At 51.5% G+C, this 21741-nt stretch overlaps 1 protein-coding gene across 1 annotated transcript; it reads left to right on the top strand.

Moving 5' to 3' along the window:
• The first annotated feature begins 388 nt into the window (after positions 1-388).
• On the top strand, positions 389-13200 carry LOC116464116 (cytochrome P450 2S1). The gene is made up of 9 exons (XM_032147384.2): positions 389-565; positions 1668-1833; positions 4881-5030; positions 5577-5737; positions 5824-6003; positions 8039-8180; positions 10252-10439; positions 12672-12813; positions 12992-13200. Exons 1-9 carry the CDS (start codon positions 389-391, stop codon positions 13198-13200), a joined length of 1515 nt encoding a protein of 504 aa, XP_032003275.1.
• The last annotated feature ends 8541 nt before the right edge of the window (positions 13201-21741 follow it).

The following is a 21741-nucleotide window of genomic DNA, read 5'->3' as shown; positions in this document are numbered from 1 at the left end:
GGTAGGAACTGGGGAGAGTGGCGCGGGGTCACCGCCAGATGCAGGGCGTGGCAACCTGCAGGCGGCCAAAGTCTCTGGCTTCCAGGTTCTTCTGTTTGCTTACTCCCTATCCGGGGGCCCAAGGCGCTGTCTCCGCCGCCCAAGCCCCGCGTAAACCTGGGTGACCTCGGAGACTTCCGTTGGAGCATGAGTTCCCGACATCAGGCGGCGGCGGTGGTCTGGGAGAAACCCGGCGGCGGGGAAATAAGCCTGCCCAGGAGGCAGGGGGCTGGGCTAACTGCCCCGCCCCGCGCCTGACTTCGTTGGGGAGGGAGACGCCCGGCTCCCGCCCCTAACTAGCCCAGCCGCGCGGAGCGCCTGGGAGAGGAGAAGGAGCCGACCTGCCGAGATGGAGGCGACCGGCACCTGGGCGCTGCTGCTGGCGCTGGCGCTGCTCCTGCTGCTGACGCTGGCGCTGTCGGGGACCCGGGCCCGAGGCCACCTGCCCCCCGGGCCCACGCCGCTACCACTGCTGGGAAACCTCCTGCAGCTACGGCCCGGGGCGCTGTATTCAGGGCTCATGCGGGTAAGGGGCTCTGGGGACGTCCTGGCTAGGGGCGGGGGGATCCCTGGGAGAGAAACCCGAGTGCCAGGGCGAAGGGCTTTTCGGGTATCCTAGAGAGGAGGCAGGGGCAGGGGTCCCAAGGCAAAGGGGCTGCAGCTGTCCTGGGGTTGGGGGCAGGAGCAGGTTGTCCAGGGCTGAGAAGGGGAGAGGTGCCCGGGAGAGAGGATCGTGGGGTGGGGGACCAGGGCTAGGAGGGGCAGAGACCTCTGCCTACAGAATCCTGGGAAGGTGATGGGCAGGGACCGAGGCTGAGAGAGACAGGAGTCCTCCAGCCGAGGAGAAGCTGATGCGGCTGGGCTTGTCCCAGAGGGAGAGGTAGCTGGAGCCATACAGGTGGGGCATGCTCAAGAGGGCACAAAGAAGAAAAGGGGGAGGCGCCCCTGCGGGGGAGTTGGAGGCAGAGAAGAGGCTGGAGGGTTGCAGGCTCAGCGAGGGGGTCCCCCGAAGGAATCTGCCAGCAGAGAATGCAGGATGGGAGGATGGGTGGAGCTCAGCTGGGAGTTCCTGGGACGGGGGAGGAAGGCGAGCAAGAAAGAAGGCAGAGGCAGCCCCAGCCTTAGGGGATAGCAGGTGGGAGTGGGAAGAGGCCTGAAGTTTCCCATTCAGAAGGATTCTGGGTGACTTCAAGGACATAGAAAAAAAGGTGAGGTCTTGGGGAAGAGGTGGGGTGGATACTCAGCAGTGTCTGCTCCAGAATTTCAGGGTTTTGTGGTGACTGAAAGGGGTGGCTGGATTTTTGGGGGGCAGGGAGGGTCCTAAGGAATTAGGGGAGACCCAAACTGCTTCTGGATTGCCCAGCGTCAGAGGTTAGGGTTCAGCAGGAAGCAAGGGAAAGGCAGGAAGTTGGGGGATGCCACTGAAGGATGTACTGGGGGAGGAGGCCCGGGAGTCTAGTGCAAAAAGAGAACTGAGCCTCAGCTATTTCTGCTGGGATGGGGGCAGATTCCTGGTAGAGGGTGTAGAAGCTAGACCCGGTGGCTCCTCAAGTGACAGGGGCCATGATGGAGACACCTTAGCTGGAAGAGGTCACAGCACCCTCCTCTTTCTTCCTCCCTGCCCCCAGCTGAGTAAGAAGTACGGACCGGTGTTCACCATCTACCTGGGACCCTGGCGACCTGTGGTGGTCCTGGTTGGGCAGGAGGCTGTGCGGGAGGCCCTGGGAGGTCAGGCTGAGGAGTTCAGCGGCCGGGGAACCGTAGCGATGCTGGAACGGACTTTTGATGGCCATGGTAAGTCAAGGGCTGCTAGGCCTTCCGCTCACAGCCTGCCACCACTTACTGGTGTGTGACCTTTGCACGTGGCTTAGTCCCCCTGTTTCCTCATCTGTAAAATGGAGTGATAACAGTGCCCATCTGCCGGGCACAGTGGCTTGTGCCTGAAATCCCAACACTTTGGGAGGCGGAGGTGGGTGGATCACTTGAGGTCAGGAGTTCGAGACCAGCCTGGCCAACATGGCGAAACCCGGTCTCTACTAAAAATATAAAAATTAGCTGGGCATGGTGGTGCGTACCTGTAATCCCAGATACTTGGGAGGCTGAGGCAGGAGAATCGCTTGAACCCGGGAGGCAGAGGTTGCAGTGAACCAAGATCGTGCCACTGCATTCCAGTCTGGGCAACAGAGTGAGCCTCCATCTCAAACAAACAAAAAGCAGTGCCCATCATGTAGGACTGAGTGATCGAGTGAGGACTAAGCCTTGTGCAAAGTGAGCACTCACTAATCACCAGGTTGTAGTATCAGTGATAACCATCAATGATCCAGGTAAAGCCCTGAGGGTTCAGAAAGATGCCGGAGCGCTTTCAAGGTGCTGGGGATTGGTGGGCAAGCCCTCGAATAATAGAAACAGTTCTCTGTGTTACAACAGAAAGCAGGAGGCCCATGCTGGGTGCTGCCAGGAATTCAGTAGTGACTACGACAGCACTGGTACTGCTTCCCCAGTGCACCTATGCCAGTGGGGAAACAGACTCACCACACAGTGCCAGCCCAGAGTGGTCAGGGCCAAGATGGGGAAGCACGGGGAGAAAGGTCAGGGTGGGATGGGGAGGGGTCAGGGCAAGAGGGGTCAGGGCCAGGCTGAGGGAAGCCCTAGGACTATAGGAATTTAGAGGAGGTACCTGACCCGGCTTGTTTGGTGAGGGAGATTCAGGAAGTCTTCCTGAAAGAGAGGCTGTCGGAGCTGAGACTCATAAGATGGGTGGGGAGGGTGTTCCAGGCAGAAAGACCAGCACCTACAAAAGCATGACTTTGAGAGAAGCATTCATCCATTCAACTGATGAATTTTCAGGCTGGGCACGGTGGCTCATGCCTGTAGTCCCAGCACTTTGGGAGGCTGACTTGAGCCTAGGCATTTGTGATAAGCCTGGGCAACATGGTGAGATCCTGCCTCCACAAAACAAACAAACAAGCGAAAAATCATTGTACCTGGTCCTGTACTGAGTACCAGGTGCATAGAAATGACTCAGGCAGATATGGAGTCCTCTCTGACTGTGGGAGAGGCGGGCTTGTACTGCAGTAAGACAATAGAGGGAGGGAATATAATTCTAAAATGAGAGGTACAGATCTGAGAGCAAACACAGGGCACAGGCATACGTACAAGGATAAAGAGGGAATCAGGGAAGGCTTTTCAGAGGAGGTGACATTTGAGCCAGGACATGAAAGATGAACAAGTTAGTTCACCAAGGATGGGATGGAAAGGGGTGAGAGTGATGGAGGCAGAGGGAACTGCAAGATCATAGGCCTAGACAGGGGATCCTGACCCCCTTGAGGAAGTGAGAAAAGACCAGCGCAGTCATAGTGGGTTAAGTAACAAAGCTGAGAATCCAGGGAAATCCCTGGTCATGCAGGGCCTGTGAGTCACGCCAGAGTGTTTGGGATTTTGTTTTTCCTGGGAGCAGTCGATTTTAAGCAGGGAACATCTGTATTCGGAGTTGGGAAGATCCTGTGGTTGCTGCCTGAAGGGGATGAAACTGGAGGCTAGGAGCCCAGGGTGATAGGGAGGATCCAGGGTGATGGGGAGGCTGGGAGGTCCAGGGTGATGGACCAGGGCTGGGGCCAGGGGATGGGGAGGAAGGAGTAATTGGGAGAGGCCTGGGGCTCTGACCAAGGAATGGATGGTGGGCTGAAACAGGGAGAGGAGAGATGCTGAGGCCACTTTGGAACACAGTAGGGCAAGGACAGGAGACACTCAAGGGGAGGTGCCCAAGAGACCATGACAGGCTGGCATTAGACAGGGAGGGTCTGTCTGGAGCACCTGCTTGGATAAGGGAGGAAAATGGTGCAGTTCCATCCTCTTCCTTCTCTGTTCAACCTCCAAACTACATGGGGCACAGAATCCAGTGGGACTCCATAAATGATGGGATGGGTGGATGGAAGGAAGGAAGGAGGAAAGAACTCTTCATTCATCCTGGTTATTTACAGAACAGGCCAGGTGCGGTGCTCACGCCTGCCATTCTGGCACTTTGGGAGGCTGAGGTGGGTGGATTACCTCAGGTCAGGAGTTCAAGACCAGCCTAGACAACATAGAGAGACCCCATCTCTACTAAAGATATAAAAATTAGCTGGACATAGTGGCATATGCCTGTAATCCCAGCCAGTTGGGAAGCTGAGAATCGCTTGAACCCGGGAGGCAGAGGTTGCAGTGAGCTGAGATCGTGCCATTGCACTCCAGCCTGGGCGACAGAGCAAGACCTCATCTCGATAATAATAATAATTACAAAACAGAAGGAGCCTGGGTCATCCCAGCTACCTACTTTTCAGGAGAATGTACTCCCTTACCCAAGGGCAAAGGATGGGAGAACCAGTTTGATTATGCATTTATTGAGCACCTACTGAGTCCTCATCCCTGGGCTAGGCTGGAATGGACTCAGATGGAGCCTGAAGAGTCCCCCTCAGGGAACCTCACTAGAAAGAAGGAGGAATCGGCCGGGCGCGGTGGCTCATGCCTGTAATCCCAACACTTTGGGAGGCTGAGGCGGGCAGATTACGAGGTCAGGAGATCGAGACCATCCTGGCTAACACAGTGAAACCCCATCTCTACTAAAAATACAAAAAATTAGCTGGGCGTGGTGGCGGGCGCCTGTAGTCCCAGCTACTCAGGAGGCTGAGGCAGGAGAATTGCTTGAATCCGGGAGGCAGAGGTTACAGTGAGACAAGATCACGCCACTGCCCTCCAGCCTGGGCAACAGAGTGAGACTCCGTCTCAAAAAAAAAAAAAGAAAGAAAGGAAGGAGGGGGAATTGGGAGAGGGGCCGGTCCCTCTGAGTCTACCCTTCTGCGCAGGGGTTTTCTTCTCCAACGGGGAGCGGTGGAGGCAGCTGAGGAAGTTTACCATGCTTGCTCTGCGAGACCTGGGCATGGGGAAGCGAGAAGGCGAGGAGCTGATCCAGGCGGAGGCCCGGTGTCTGCTGGAGGCATTCCAGGAGACAGAAGGTCAGCACGGCGGGGGGGTCACCCCAGGGTCTCCAGCCGAGTGAAAGGGAAAACTCTCCTACTGTGGCTGGGAGTGGCCCCAACCCAGCTCCTGGAATGGGCAATGGGCGGGAGGGGAAGCCTTGAGCTCTAGGGCTGGGCTGGGGGCTCTGTTCACCGCCACCTTCTGTCTCTGTCCCACTGTCTCTCCCAGGCTGTCATGACATCTCTCTGTGTGTCCCTGGTGCTATCATCCCATTCTTCCTGGGTCTCCATCTCTCTCTCTTTGTCTCTTTTCTTTCTCTCTCCTTTCCTCTATTTTTCGAGCCCTAAGTCTATCTCTGTTTCTGTCTCCCTGTCCGTGCAATGGCCACTCTGTTTCTTTCTCCCTGTCTGTTTCTCTGTCCCTATCTCTCTGTCTCCTTTGCCTGTTTAGCTCTCTCCCTGCGCTGTCCATCCATCTGTCTTTCCCTGCCTCCCTGTCTCTCTCTGGTTGGCTTCAGCCCCAACCTGCTCCCCTCTGCCTGGCTCCATCACAGCCTACCTCCCTGCCCCCATTCCCCCCAGGACGCCCATTCGATCCCTCCCTGCTGCTGGCCCAGGCCACCTCCAACGTAGTCTGCTCCCTCCTCTTTGGCCTCCGCTTCTCCTATGAGGATAAGGAGTTCCAGGCCGTGGTCCGGGCAGCTGGTGGTACCCTGCTGGGAGTCAGCTCCCGGGGGGGTCAGGTGAGTGGGTGGGACCCCTCTCCAACTACCTTCCCTGAAGGTTCCTGCCCAGGTCCCATGAGAACTAGCTGCCCTTCTCCCCACAGACCTACGAGATGTTCTCCTGGTTCCTGCGGCCCCTGCCAGGCCCCCACAAGCAGCTCCTCCACCACATCAGCACCTTGGCTGCCTTCACAGTCCAGCAGGTGCAGCAGCACCAGGGGAACCTGGATGCTTCGGTCCCCGCACGTGACCTTGTCGATGCCTTCCTGCTGAAGATGGCACAGGTGCGGGAAGGGTGCAGGGACCCCCTCTCTGAATGGGTGTGGTGACCTGGCAAGTCCCCAGCTAGGTGTCCCTGGGGACCTTGATTGGGTTCCTCTCTCTTTCTCTCTCTGCATGTCTCTGTGAGTATGAGTGTCTCTGTGCATGTGTGTGCATCCCTTCTCTGCACATCTGTCTGTCCCTTTCAGGGCGCTGCTCTCACTGCCTCTCCCGCCCCCCACCTGGGCATTTGTGCTGGGCTCTCTGTCTCTCCAGCATCTCTCCTCTTTCTCCCTCCCACCTTGGCCCGTGTGTTCAGGCCCCATGCCCAGGGCCCTACACCAGCAATCCCCAGGATCACTTCATCCCGTCCCCTGCAGCCTCCCCAGACTTTTATGTAAATTCACAATTTTATGTGAATTACAGTCATTTATTAGGAAGCCTTGCAATATCAAGTTATGTTAATAAAGTCCACTTTATTAATTATATGAGAACAATATTTCTTTTCCTTTTTTTTTCTTTTCTTTTTAAAGAGACAGGATCTCTTTCTGTTGCCCAGGCTGGAGTACAGTTGCAAAATCATAGCTCACTGCAACCTTGAACTCCTGGGCTCAAGCAATTCTCCTGACTCAGGCTCCTGAGTAGCTGGGACAACAGGTGTGCACCACCACACCTGGCTAAAATTTTTTTTTTTTTCTTTGTAGAGATGGACTCTCACTATGTTACCCAGGCTGGTCTTGAATTCCTGGGCTCACGTAATCCTCCTGCTGCCTTGAACTCCCAAAGTGCTGGGACTATAGGCCTAAGACACCACGCCCTATAAGTAAACTAGAATTAAGGTGACTCCTAAGGAAATAAATAGTTTTTAATTGTATGAGCTTTGGAAGAATGGGGCCACATTCTTTAATTAAATGCAGCCTACCTGTTTGTGGAGAAAGAAGAATTTTTCTTAGCCCTATTGTTCCATTTCTTTTCTCTTTTATTGATTTTTTTTTTTAGTTTTAACTATAGTAAAATACACATAACATTTACCATCTTAGGCATTTTTAGGTATACAGTACAGTAGTGTTAAGTACATTCACACTGTTATGCAATCAGTCTGCAGAACTCTTCATGTTGCAAAGCTGAAACTCTATACCCATTAAACAACTGCCTGTTCCTCCCTCCCCCAACCCCTGGCAATCACCTTTTTTTTTTTTTTTTTTTTTTTTTTTGAGATGGAGTCTCGCTCTGTCACCCAGGCTAGAGTGCAGTGGCTCGATCTCGGCTCACTGCAAGCTCCGCCTCCCGGGTTCATGCCATTCTCCTGCCTCAGCCTTCCGAGCAGCTAGGACTACAGGCGCCTGTCACCACGCCTGGCTAATTTTTTGTATTTTTAGTAGAGATGGAGTTTCACCGTGTTAACCAGGCTTATCTCAAACTCCTGGCCTCAAGTGATCCACCTGCCTCAGCCTCCCAAAGTGCTGGGACTACAGGCGTGAGCCACTGTGCCTGGCCAGGAAGTAGACTCTTGATATTAGTTCTCTCTGGTTGAAATGTTTTTAAAAATGAAAAAGAATGACTACTAACAAAAACACAGAAAGTTATAAGGGTTGATGAAGATGTGGAGACTTTGAAACCCATGTACACCATTGGTGGGAATGTGAAATGATGCAGCCTTGTGGAAAATGGTACAGCAGTTACCTGAGGTCAGGAGTTTGAAACCAGCCTGGCCAACATGCAGAAACCCCGTCTCCATTAAACGTACAAAAATTAGCCAGGCGTGGTGGTGCGCACCTGTAATCCCAGCTACTCGGGAGGCTGAGGCAGGAGAATTGCTTGAACCCAGGAGGCGGAGGTTGCAGTGAGCCGAGATCGTGCCACTGCACTCAGCCTGGGCAACAAAGCAAGACTCTGTCTCAAAAAAAAAAAAAAAGTCTACTTCTCAACCTTCCCAAAAATTTATCTAAACCCCGTGCCAAAACTTTAACTTATGTTGCCGACCCCAGGCTTGGCTGTTCTGGACATTTACTTCCCGAAGGCTGTGTTCTCTCAGCCCATCTGCCTGGTTTCTTTCAGGAGGAACAAAACCCAGACACAGAGTTCACCAACAAGAACATGCTGATGACAGTCATTTATTTGCTGTTCGCTGGGACGATGACGGTCAGCGCCACAGTCGGCTATACCCTCCTGCTCCTGATGAAATACCCTCATGTCCAAAGTAAGAGCCTTTTCCACTTGCCAGGCCTTGGGAACAGAAGTCAGGGTTCCAGGCTGAGCAATGTGGCTCATGCCTATAATCCCAGCACTTTGGGAGGCTGAAGTGGGCCGATCACCTGAGAACAGGAGTTTAAGACCAGCCTGGCCAACATAGTGAAACCCCATCTCTACTGAAAATACAAAAATTAGCGGGCGTGGTGGCATGCACCTGTAATCCCAGCACTTGGACGGCTGAGGAATGAGAATTGCTCGAGCCCAGGAGGTAGAAGTTGCAGTGAGCTGACATCACACCACTGCACTCCAGCCTGGGTGACAGAGCGAGACACCGTTTCAAAAAAAAAAAAATGAGAGTTCTAGAGGGAAGAGTGGGTGGGCCGAGCAGACAGGCTGAGTTAGATCTTTGAGGCATCGATGGGCATGGCGTTTGAGATGTCGAGGAGCCAGAAGAGGTTCAGGAGTTGCTGATTGCAGTATGAGGCATAGCGAAAGACAAGGCGGGTGTCTGTGGGCCTCGTCGCCTTAGTGATACATTAGGTGCCTTATCTTGAGCCATGGGGAGCAATGGAATGACTTTGAGCAGGGGAGGGCAAGGTCAAATTGGTTTTTTATTTTTATCTTTTATTTTTTTGTGGGGGATAGACTCTCACTCTGTTGCTCAGGCTGGGGTGCAGTAGTGCGATCTCAGCCCACTGCAACCTCCAGCCTCCCGGGTTCAAGCAATTCTCCTGCCTCAGCCTCCTGAGTAGCTAGGATTACAAGCGTGCACCACCACGCCCAGCTAACTTTTCTATGTTTAGTAGAGACGGGGTTTCCCCAGGTTGGCCAGGCTGGTCCCGAGCTCCTGACCTCAAGTGATCTGCCCACCTCGGCCTCCCAAAGTGCTGGGATTACAGGCATGACCCAAGGCACCCAGCCCAACTCCAGCATTTTAGGGTCAGGCAGCTGCTGTGGGCCATGGGGATGGGCTGACCTGGAATATGGGAATTGAGGTCCTGGTAGTGTTGCAGGAGTGGAACCAGCTGTGACTTCCAGCAGTGACTTGGATTCTCTGAGTCTCAGTTTCCTCACCTAGGAAATGGGGATAGATAACAATACCTACCTCACAAGGGTGCTATGGGAATTAAGAAAGTGTGGATGAGCCAGGCATGGTGGCTTATGCCTGTAATCCCAGCACTTTGGGAGGCTGAGGTGGGAGGATCACTTGAGGCTAGGAGTTCAAGATCAGCCTGGGCAACATGATGAGGCCCTGTCTCTACCAAAAATAGAAAAATTAGCTGGGTGTGGTGGTGCGTGCCTGTGGTCATAGCTACTCAGGAGACTGAGGTGGAAGGATCACTTGAGCCCAGGAGGTGAGGTGAAGGCTATTACAGTGAGCTGTCATTGTACTACTGTACGAGCCTGGGCAACAGAGTAAGACCTGTCTCAAAGAAAAAAGAGAGAGAGAGAAGGCCGGGTACGGTGGCTCACATCTGTAATCCCAGCACTTTGGGAGGCCAAGGCAGGTGGATCACCTGAGGTCAGGAGTTCGAGACCAGCCTGGCTAACATGGTGAAACCCTGTCTCTACTGAAAATACAAAAATGAGCTGGGCATGATGGCAGGCGTCTGTAGTCCCAGCTACTCGGGAGGCTGAGGTGGGAGAATCTCCTAAACCCCGGAGGCGGAGTTACAGTGAGCCAGGATTGCGCCGCTGCACTCCAGCCTGGGTGACAGAGCATGTAATCCCAGCTACTCAGGAGGCTGAGGCAGGAGAATCGCTTGAATCCGGGAGGCAGAGGTTGTGGTGAGCTGAGATCGCACCATTGCACTCCAGCCTGGGCAGCAAGAACAAAACTCTGTCGCAAAAAAAAAATGAAATGAAATGAAATAAAATAAAATAAGAGAGAGAGAGAAGATAGATGGAACACCCAACACACAAGATGTGTGGTCTTTGGGCTCAGTGAGGGCTGGGGGACCACTCCTCCCCACCTGTCAGCCTCACCCCAAACTACAGCTATGCAAGCAGATGGGCTTCTGAGAGGAGGATCCCTGGGCCCTACCCCCGTCTGACTCCCGCCCTCCTCTTGCTTGCAGAGCGGGTACGTGAGGAGCTGAATCGGGAGCTGGGGGCTGGCCAGGCACCAAGCCTAGGGGACCGTACCCGCCTCCCTTACACCGACGCGGTTCTGCATGAGGCGCAGCGGCTGCTGGCGCTGGTGCCCATGGGAATACCCCGCACCCTCATGCGGACCACCCGCTTCCGAGGGTACACCCTGCCCCAGGTGGGTATGTGTATGGCTGCCGCCCATGGTTCACTGGCTTGGGGCCTGAGCCCAGGTGGGTTGCTGTCAGTGTCTCCCTGACTTTTTCTTGATCTTAGTGTCTCTCTCTCTCTCTCTCTCTATCTCTATCTCCCTCTTTCTCTCTGTCTCTGTCTTCCTCCTCCACTCCTACCCCCCTGCATCTTTCTCCTTCTTCTTTCTCTGACACCCCCTCCCTTTCTGCATATTTTTTTTCTTTTTTTGAGACAGAGTCTTGCACTGTTGCCCTGGCTAGAGTGCAATGGCGTGATCTCGGCTCACTGCAAACTCCGCCTCCCAGGTTCAAGCGATTCTCCTGCCTCACCCTCCCGAGTACCTGGGATTACAGGTGCCCACCACCACGCCCGGCTAATTTTTTGTGTTTTTAGTAGAGATGGGGTTTCATTATATTGGTCAGGCTGGTCTTGAACTCCTGACCTTGTAATCTGCCCACTTCGGCCTCCCAAAGTGCTGGGATTACAGGCGTGAGCCACCGCACCCAGCCACGCTTTCTGCATCTTTTAACTCTGTTTCTTTTTGGTTTGTGTTGTCTTGCCCTTTGACTCTATCTCTGGGCCCCATCTGCCCCACAGATCTCCTAATTCTACCTCCTTCCAAGGTGGTTGGGACAATCGAATGAGGTAACATACAGAGAAGCAGTTTGAAAACTGAGGAGCAAGTCCAGGACTAAGGGAAGCCCTCTTGACCCTTAGCCCCTGTTGCAGACGCATTCTCTCCTCTGTCTCTCTCCCTCAATCTCAGTGCCCTTCACTAGAGAGCAGCTCCAACACAGAACCAAAAGGGGGCGATGTTTCCCCAGAAACCCCAGTAGTTTAGTGCAAGCAGCTCCCTCCTCCACCTTCACTGCAGAATCAAACCTATGGCAGTTAGGATCCAGTGCTTTTATGCCGCTATTTTCTTTTTCTTCTTTTTTTTTTTTTTTTCCGAGATGGAGTCTTGCTCTGTTGCCCAGACTGGAGTGCAGTGGCGCAATCTCGGCTCACTGCAACCTCCGCCTCCCAGGTTCAAGCAATTCTCTTGCCTCAGCCTCCTGGGTAGCTGGGATTACAGGTGTATGCCACCACACCCGGCTAATTTTTGTCTTTTTAGTAGAAATGGGGTTTCACCATGTTGGTCAGGCTGGTCTCAAACTCCTGACCTCATGATCTGCCTGTCTCGGCCTCCTAAAGTGCTGGGATTACAGGCGTGAGCCACTGCACCCGGCCTACCCCCTCCTGTTTTGTAGATGGGGCCTTGGGCAAATCACTTCCCCCTCTGAACCTCAATATATCCCTCCTCTACATTAGAAACAATAATAGTATCAACTTGAAGCTGTAAGATAATGCTTGTAAAACAAACACCAACTCAGCTCTTGGGAACCCATCCTGTGTACCAGGCAGCAACGATTTAATGATGACAATGACAGGTATCCAGGCTTCAGGACCTGCTCTGCACCGGGGGTTATTCTGAATGCTTTGCATATCTATTATCTCATTTAATCTTTAAAGCAACCCTGTACCATTATCATGCCCATCTTACAGATAAGGAAACTGAGAGCTTAAAAGTTTTTAGAGGATTTGCCAAGGTCGCCCAGCCTGCAAATAGTAGAGGCAGGATTTGAACTCAGAGCCTATGACTTAACTACTATTCTTTGCCTCTCTTTCTTTCTTTCTTTCTTTCTTTCTTTCTTCCTTCCTCCCTTCCTCCCTTCCTCCCTTCCTCCCTTCCTCCCTTCCTCTCTTCCTCCCTTCCTCGCTTCCTCTCTTTCTCTCTTTCTTTCTTTCTCTCTTTCTTTCTTGACAGGGTCTCTCTTTGTCTCCCAGGCTGGGGTGCAGTGGTACAAGCATAGCTCACGGCAGCCTTGAACTCCTAGGCTCAAGTGATCCTCCCACCTCAGCCTCCTGAGCAGCTGGGACTACGGGCTCATGCCACCATGCCTGGCTAATTTTTTAATTTTTCATAGAGATAAGGTCTTGTTATATTGCCCAGGCTGGTCTCAAACTCCTGGGCTCAAACGCTTCTCTCACCTCAGCCTCCCACATGGCTGGGATTGCAGGCATGAGCCACTGCACGCCACTCAACACTCCACAAATGTTGATGCCATTATGTTTTGTGAACCAGTGTCCCAGGCACCCCAGACTTGTACTCCACACTCGAGGACCAAATAGACTGGGGTGGGAAGGAGTTTATGGTTTGATTATTATTTCCCCTCAGGGCACGGAGGTCTTCCCCCTCCTTGGCTCCATCCTGCATGACCCCAACATCTTCAAGCACCCAGAAGAGTTCAACCCAGACCGTTTCCTGGATGCAGATGGACGGTTCAGGAAGCATGAGGCGTTCCTGCCCTTCTCCTTAGGTATCTGCTGCAGCCCTGGGTATCACAAGCAGGTGCTGGCAAACTCCAGGCATCTGTGCCAGCTGGGGGCACCCTTCTGCACCCTGGGCTTACTGTTGGCCCCTCTACCTGCTGTTCTCCCCATGGGCCTGGGTGTGAGGAGGACTGGCTCAGCCCTGTCTCTCTCCCTTCTCACCAGGGAAGCGTGTCTGCCTTGGAGAGGGCCTGGCAAAAGCGGAGCTCTTCCTCTTCTTCACCACCATCCTACAAGCCTTCTCCCTGGAGAGCCCATGCCCGCCAGGCACCCTGAGCCTCAAGCCCACCATCAGTGGCCTTTTCAATATCCCCCCAGCCTTCCAGCTGCAAGTCCGTCCCACTGACCTTCACTCCATCACGCAGACCAGATGAAGGAAGGCGACTTGGAAGTGGTGGGTGCCCGGGACCCTCACTTGGGGCATGGACAGCCCCAAGTGGGCATGGACAGGGTTAATGTCTCCAGAGTGTACACTGCAGGCAGCTGCATTTACACACCTGCAGCTGTTTTCCGGAGTATGTCCCACGGCCCACACACTCACTTGACTCATGCTGCTAAGATGCACAACCACACACCCATACACAACTACAAGGGCCAAAAAGCAACTGATGCGTTAGCTTTCCACAGACATAAATATAGTCCATCTGCAATCACAAGCACATAGCCAGCTAACCCACCAACTCCCCTGGATCTGCAACCCACACGTGGGAGTCTGGCTGTCACCTTCACAAGCCACAGAAACAGCCACACATGTTCACAGCTCACACACCCTCTCCATTCATCAAACTTCTCAGTGTCCCTGTCTCTGGTGCCTGGCACAGGGAACAGCATGCCGCCTCCGGGGTCATGCCACCGAGTGACCGTCACTGTCTATGGCCCCGACTCACACTCCCTCTCGTGGCTGCACCACTCTCCCGGCCTGTGGCCACCGATGTCCACACACCCCCAACCACTGGTCCACACAGCTACCCACGTACGACATCATCCTGGCTCCCCAGAGTATCTTCCCACTGAGACACGCCGCTCCCACAGAGGCACAGTCTCCAGCCCCCTTCGCAACTGCAGCCCTCAGTCACCCCTTTTTAAGCACCCTGATCCTACCAAATGCAAACACATCTGGGTCTGCAATTATGCACAGACTTTGGACATACGAGGACCCTCAGACCAGAGGAACACCCGCCCAACCCCAACACGTGCTTATGTAACCATGTGGAAAGCAGCCCCTGCTGCCCCTCCACACACACGTACACACTCACTGATCTACAGCCCCTATTCAGCGTCAGAGTCCCCACTAGACCCAGTGGAAGGGGTTAGAGAACAAGTAGGGGCCAGTTTCCAATTCACCCTGTCAGGGAGTGAGCCGGATCTGACGTTCCTTGTGACTTAATGGTCTGGCTTGGGAATTAAAGTTTGTTTCTGGCCTTTAGCCTACTGCGTGTGTGACCCGTGTCAGTCACTGTGAGTAAGGGGTGGGGACAGGGGAGTCCACCCCTCCCCTGAGGCTGGGCGGGAGCTGAAAAACATGGCCACCGCCCGCCCTGGCTGTTGACATCAGGACCAGATGTGGAGCTGGGAGGAGGGGCAGGACTGGGGACGCCCTGGGCCTCATTTCCAAAAAGGGCCAAGGTGTCCGGCGGTGGGAAGTGGGCAAGGAGAGGGTAACACAAGCTGGACTGTGGACCTTGGGGGCTTCCTCAGCCAGGGAAAGCCTGAAGCCAACTATATCCAGACCCTAGAGACTCTTCAAACTTGAAAGCATAAGAACTCTTCAAACTTGAGCACAGGAACTAGCTTGCAACACAGACTCTAAGCCCACTCCCACTTCTTCCACCTTTTTCTCTTGCCTCCCCTTCACAAGGAAACCAGAGGCATTTGTAAATTTCTTTTTTTTTTTTTTTTTTTTGAGACAGGGTCTCACTCTGTCACCCAGGCTGGAGTGCAGTGGTGTGATCTTGGCTCACTGCAGCCTCCGCCTCCAGGTTCAAGCAATTCTCCTGCCTCAGCCTCCCAAGTAGCTGGGATTACAGGTGTGCGCCACCACGCCTGGCTAATTTTTGTATTTTTAGTAGAGATGGGGTTTCACCATGTTGGCCAGGCTGGTCTTGAACTCCTGACCTCAGATAATCTGCCCGCCTTGGCCTCCCAAAGTGCTGGGATTACAGGCGTGAGTCGCTGCTAGATAAATTTCTTATCTAGCAAAGAAGTTTGCAAACATACAAAGTAGAAAGATACAGTGAGCCCCCAGGTGCCCATCACCTAGCCTCATTTCAATAGTCATCAACTTTCTGCAGCTTTTACTTCATCTATATCCTTTTCTGCCTCTTTTTTTTTTTTTTTTTTTTTGAGATGGGATTTTGCTTTGTTGCCCAAGCTGGGGTGCAGTAGCATGATCATAGTTCACTGTGGCCTCGGACTCCTAGGCTCAAGTGATCCTCCCGCCTTGGCCTCCAAGCAGCTGGGACTACAGATGTGTGCCACCTGGCTAAATTTCTTATTTTTATTTTTTATAGAGAAAGTCTCACTATACAGCCCATGCTGGTCTCAAATTCCAGGCCTCAAGAGTTTCCATCCCAGCCTCCCATCAAGTGCTGGGATTATAGGTGTGAGTCACTGCACCCTGCCCTGATATTTCTATTTTATCTATTGCTTTTTATTTACTTACTTATCTTTTTTTTTTTGAGACAGAGTCTCACTCTGTTGCCCATGCTGGAGTGCAGTGGCACCATCTCGGCTCACTGTAACCTCCGCCTCTTAGGTTCAAGTAGTTCTCCTGCCTTGACCTCCCAAGTAGCTGGAATTACAGGCACCTGCCACCAAGCCTGGCTAATTTTTGTATTTGTAGTAGAGATAGGGTTTCGCCATGTTGGCCAGGCTGGTCTCGAACTCCTGACCTCAGGTGATCTGCCCACCTTGGCCTCCCAAAGTGCTGGGATTACTGGTGTGAGCCACCGTGCCCGGCCACCTATTGCTTTTTAAAGATTTATTATTATTATTTTTTTTTTTTTTATTTGAGACGGAGTTTCGCTCTTGTTGCCCAGGCTGGAGTGCAATGGTGTGATCTCAGCTCACCGCAACCTCCACCTCCCAGGTTCAAGCGATTCTCCTGCCTCAGCATCCCTAGTAGCTGGGATTATAGGCATGCGCCACCACATCCAGCTAATTTTGTATTTTTAGTAGAGATGAGGTTTCTCCAGGTTGGTCAGGCTGGTCTCAAACTCCCAACCTCAGGTGATCCGCCCGTCTCGGCCTCCCAAAGTGCTGGGATTACAGGTGTGAGCCACCGCGCCTGGCCTTAAAGATTATTTTAAGGCAAATTACAGAAAGTAATTTAATACACATTTCTAAGAGTTAAGGACATTTTTGCCCTTGACATTTTATGAGGACAGTTTTCTTTTCTTTTTCTTTTCTTTTTCTTTTCTTTTTTTTTTTTTTTTTTTTGAGAAGGAGTCTCGCTGTGTCTCCCAGGCTGGAGTGCAGTGGCACAATCTCGGCTCACTGCAAGCTCCGCCTCCCGGGTTCACGCCATTCTCCTGCCTCAGCCTCCCGAGTAGCTGGGACTACAGGCACCTGCCACCACGCCCGGCTAATTTTTTTGTATTTTTTTTTTAGTAGAGACGGGGTTTCACCGTGTTAGCCAGGATGGTCTCGATCTCCTGACCTTGTGATCCGCCTGCCTGGGCCTCCCAAAGTACTGGGATTACAGGCGTGAGCCCACCGCGCCTGGCCAAGGACAGTTTTCAAACGTGCAGCAAAGTTGAGGGAATTGTACAAGGAACACCTTGTGCACCTCCTAGGTTCTCCCACTAGCACTTTGCTACATTGCTTTCTAACATTTCTACCCACCTGGCCACCAGCTCAGGATTTATTCATTTATCTATTTATTTTGAGACAGAGTTTTTCTCTTGTTGCCCCGACTGGGGTGCAATGGCGCGATCTTGGCTCACCGCAACCTCCACCTCCTGGGTTCAAGTGATTCTTCTGCCTCAGCCTCCCAAATAGCTGGGATTACAGGCATGCGCCACCACACCCGGCTAATTTTTGTGTTTTTAGTAGAGACGGGATTTCTCCATATTGGTCAGGCTGGCCTCAAACTCCCGACCTCAAGTGATCCACCTGCCTCTGCCTCCCAAAGTGCTGGGACTACAGGTGTGAGCCACTGCGCCCGGCCGATTTTTTTTTTTTTTTTTTTTTTAGATGAAGTCTCACTCTGTCACCCAACCTGGAGTGCAGTGGCACGATCTTGGCTCACTGCAGCCTCCACCTCCTGGGTTCAAGCGATTCTCCTGCCTCAGCCACCTGAGTAGCTGGGATTACCAGTGAGCACCTGGTTAATTTTTGTTTTTTTAGTACAGATGGGGTTTCACCATGTTGGCCAGGCGTGAGCCACTGTGCCCAGACCAGTTCAGGATTTTTTAGGCATTTCCGAGTAAATGCATGTATCAGTTCATCAAAAAACTTAAGCAATGCATATATCATTAGCGAAAGCTTCTTTTAAAAAAAAATCCAAGATGTTAACACTTCATTGGCTTAAGTTCTGTAGAGGTAGCACAAAACAGAGAAAAATAGAGAACTGAAGGATGAGATTGGAATCAGATCCTAAATTTGCCACCTCCTAGCTGTTCACACCTTGACTAAGGCTTTACCATCTTAAAGCCTTAATAAATTGATAAGATGTAAGAAATGTGGGCCAGGCACAGTGGCTCACACCTGTAACCCTAGCATGTTGAGGGGCCGAGGCGGGACGATTGCTTTAGCCCAAGGGTTCAAGACCAGCCTGGCCAAAAGGGCAAGACTCTGATTCAAGGAAAAAAAAAAAAATCCTGAAAGAAATGTGAAAACTTTCAGAACTTCGTAGGAAATAAATATCTGCTAAGTTCTTCTTGGATTTAATATTATTACTATTTTTTATATGTCAGTGCACTTTGAAAAGGAATGAAGTTTAGGTTTTCTTCTTTTAAAATTTAAGGCAATGGGGCCGGGTGTGGTGGCTCACACCTGTAATCCCAGCACTTTGGGGAGGCTGAGGCAGGCAGATCACCTGAGGTCAGGAGTTCGAGAGCAGCCTGGACAACATGGTGAAACCCGGTCTCTACCAAAAATACAAAAACTAGCCAGGCATGATGGCAGGCACCTGTAATCCCAGCTACTCAGGAGGCTGAGACAGGAGAATTGCTTGAACCCAGCAGGCAGAGGTTGCAGGAAGCCAGGATTGTGCCACAGCACTCCAGCCTGGGCGACAGAGTAAGACTCCATCTCAAAAAAATAAAAAATTAAATTAAGGCAATGATTTGCATTCCTTTGCACTCAAAATTCACATTCAGGAAAATCTGGAATGAGGTAGAAATACAAGCAGATCTATTTATTTAAAGAGGCGGGCTATAGCCGGGCATGGTGGCGGGCACCTGTAGTCCCAGCTACTTAGGAGGCTGAGGCAGGAGAATGGTGTGAACCCGGGAGGCGGAGCTTGCAGTGAGCTGAGATAGCGCCACTGCACTCCAGCCTAAGCGACAGAGCGAGACTCCGCCTCAAAAATTAATTTTTTTAAAAATAATAATAATAAAAAAATAAAGAGGCGGGCTGGGCGCGGTGGCTCACGCCTGTAATCCCAGCACTTTAGGAGGCCGAGGTGGGTGGATCACGAGGTCAGGAGATCGAGACCATCCTGGTTAACATGGTGAAACCCCATCTCTACTAAAAATACAAAAAGGAGCCGGGTGTGGTGGCGGGCGCCTGTAGTCCCAGCTACTGAGGCAGGAGAGTGGTGTGAACCCGGGAGGCAGAGCTTGCAGTGAGCTGAGATAGCGCCACTGCACTCCAGCCTGGGCGACAAGGCAAGACTCCATCTCAAAAATAAATAAATAAATAATAAAGAGGCATGTTGGCTTGGGCATGGTGGCTTATACCTGTAATCTTAGCACTTTGGGAGGCTGAGGCAGGAGAATCGCTTGAGCCCAGGAGCTTGAGACCACCCTGGACAATATAGTGAGACCCCATCTGTACAAAAAAGAAAACAAACAAAGGCACAGACTTTGCACTGTATCAATATAAAAGTTGACATCAGGATGATTTCAGCAGCAAGTAAAAAAATACAGAAACTCAAAATGGCTTAAACAATAAAGAAGAATTATTGGCCCCCAAAGTAAAAATGGAATCAGTGTGGTCTTCAAATAGTTTTCTGCGTGTGGTAAAATATACATAAAATAATATTATTTTAACCATTTAGAAGTATACAATTTAGTAGCATTAAATATATTCACAATGGGCCAGGCGCGGTGGCTCACGCCTATAATCCCACGACTTTGGAAGGCCGAGGCAGGCGGATCACCTGAGGTCGGGAGTTCAAGACCAGCCTGACCAAAATGGAGAAACCCCGTCTCTACTAAAAATACAAGATTAGCCGAGCGTGGTGGTGCATGCCTGTAATCCCAGCTATTCGGGAGGCTCAGGCAGGAGAATCGCTTGAACCAGGGAGGTGGAGGTTGCAGTGAGCAACCCGCACTCCAGCCTGGGCAACAAGAGTGAAACTCTGTCTCAGAACAAAAAATATATTCACGATGTTGTATGACCATCACCACTATTTATGCCCAAAATGTTTCCATTGTTTCCAACAAAAACTACCCAGTAAATAATAACTCTGGCTGGGCATGGTGGCTCACACCTCTAATCTCAGCACTTTGGGAGTCCAAGGCAGGCGGATCTCTTGAGCCCAAGAGTTCAAGACCGGCCTGGGCAACATAGGGAAACCCTATCTCTACAAAAAGTGAGACCGGTGTGGTGGTGCACATTTGTAGTCCCAGGTACTCAGGAGGCTGAGGTGGGAGGATCACCTGAGCCTGGGAGAACAAGGCTGCAGTGAGCTTTGATCACACCAGTGCACTCCAGCCTGGGTGACAGAGTAAGCCCATCTCAAACAACAACAACAAAAAACACAGTAACTCCCCATTAAAGTTTATTTTTTAAAAGTCAAAACTACAATACTCATTTTCACACCTGTCACAACAAACAAATCTGTTATTCATTCATTGTATTCATAATGTTCACATTTTCACATTTCTCTGATAGTCTCATAAATGTCCTTTTTTTTTTGAGATGGAGTCTCGCTCTGTTGCCCAGGCTGGAGTGTAGTGGCGCGACCTCGGCTCACTGCAACCTCCGCCTCCCGGGTTCAAGCAATTCTCCTGCCTCAGCCTCCCAAGCTCCCAAGTAGCTGAGACTACCAGTGTGCGCCACCACGCCTGGCTAATTTTTGTATTTTTAGTAGAGACGGGGTTTCACCACGTTGTTAAGGCTGGCCTGGAACTCCTGACCTGGTAATTTGCCCGCCTTGGCCTCCCAACACGCTGGGATTACAGGTGTGAGCCACTGCGTCTGGCCTGTCCTTTTTTAAAAAAAAAAAAAAAAAAAAAAAAAAGGCTGGAGTGCAGTGGCACAATCTCTGCTCACTGCAACCTCTGCTTCCCAGGCTCAAGTGATCTTCTCGTCTCAGCCTCCTGAGCAGCTGCGATTACAGGCACACACTACCACACCCGGCTAATTTTAGAAAAACTTTTGTTGTTGTTGTTTTGTAGAGCTGGGATTTCATTATATTTCACAGGCTGGCCTCAAACTCTTGGGGTCAAGCAATCCTCTCACCTTGGCCTCCCAAAGTGCTGGAATATCAATGTCTTTTAAAATTGGTTTGTTCAAATCAGAATCTGAATTTTGTTTGAAATGTCTGTTAGGTTTGTAAAATCTGTAACTGTTATCCATCCTTTTATATGCCATTAATTTCTTGAATCGACTGGGTCTTTGGCCCTGTACAATTTTTCACATTCTGGATTAGGCTGACAGCATCTTTGTGGTGCTGTTCAAGATGTCCTTCTGTTCCCAGGATCTCCTGTAAACTGGGAATTAGATCAGATTCAAGCTCATTCTGGCAAGAGATCCTCCCTGGAGGTGCTGGGCCACATCTTGTTGCATCACATTGCAATAACTGATGGTCCCATGTGTAGTGACGCTTAAAATTAATGTGTCCGAGTCCTGATCCCTCTGTTAGAAACTCTGCCAACCAGCCAGGTGTGCAGTGACTCACGCCTGTAATCCCAGCAATTTGGGAGGTCGAGGCGGGAGGATCTTTTGAGCCCAGGAGTGCAAAACCAGCCCAGATTAACAAAGTGATACCCTGTCTCTACGAAAAACTAAAAAAATTAGCCAGTTATTGTGGCACACACCTGCGGTCCCAGCTACTTGGGAGGCTGAAGTGGGAGGATCGCTTGAGCCTAGGAGGCCGAGGCTGCAGTGAGCTGTGTTCATGCCACTGCACTCCAGCCTGGGCAACAGAGCAAGAACGTGCCAACCTTTCACTTGCCTTACAGAGGGATCCTTTAAAACTAGATCAGATGGTATCACTCCTGTTCATATCATAGTTAAAACAAAGGCCAAAGTTTTTGCCAGGCCAAGGCTCACCCTCACCCCAAGCCCACCTTCCCTCTACTCATGCCCCCAAATGTTCCAGCCACAAATAGGCCTCCTCACAGTTCTCCACACGCCTGCCACATGCCTGCCTCTGGGCCTTTGCACTGGCCATTCCCTCCACCTGGAATGCTGTTCCCTACAGGGCTCACTTGCTGATTTACTTCAGATCTCAATCATAGCCTGAGAGAGGCCTTCCCCCATCATCCTCTCTAAAACAGCACCCACACCTCTCACTATCCCCTGCTTTCTTTTCCTTTTTTTTTGTTTTTGTTTGTTTGTTTGTTTGTTTTTTGAGATGGAGTTTTGCTCTGTTGCCCAGGTTGGAGTGCAATGACATGATTTTGGCTCAAAGCAACCTCCTCCGACGGGGTTCAAGTAATTCTCCTGCCTCAGCCTCCCAAGTAGCTGGGATTACAGGTGTGTACCACCACACCCAGATAATTTTGGGTTTTTTTTTTTTT

Source organism: Hylobates moloch, unplaced genomic scaffold (genome assembly GCF_009828535.3).
Source record: "Hylobates moloch isolate HMO894 unplaced genomic scaffold, HMol_V3 SCAFFOLD_190, whole genome shotgun sequence".
In the NCBI taxonomy this organism is placed as follows: domain Eukaryota; kingdom Metazoa; phylum Chordata; class Mammalia; order Primates; family Hylobatidae; genus Hylobates; species Hylobates moloch.
The sequence above is the reverse complement of the archived record's forward strand: the minus strand, read 5'-3'. Positions and strand labels throughout refer to the sequence as shown.

Coding starts and splice junctions, on each gene's coding strand:
- LOC116464116 (XM_032147384.2), top strand. CDS start 389: ATGGAGGCGACCGGCACCTGGGCGCTGCTGCTGGCGCTGGCGCTGCTC. Junction 5,738..5,823: donor TCAGCTCCCGGGGGGGTCAG/GTGAGTGGGTGG, acceptor TTCTCCCCACAG/ACCTACGAGATGTTCTCCTG. Junction 12,814..12,991: donor GTTCCTGCCCTTCTCCTTAG/GTATCTGCTGCA, acceptor CCTTCTCACCAG/GGAAGCGTGTCTGCCTTGGA.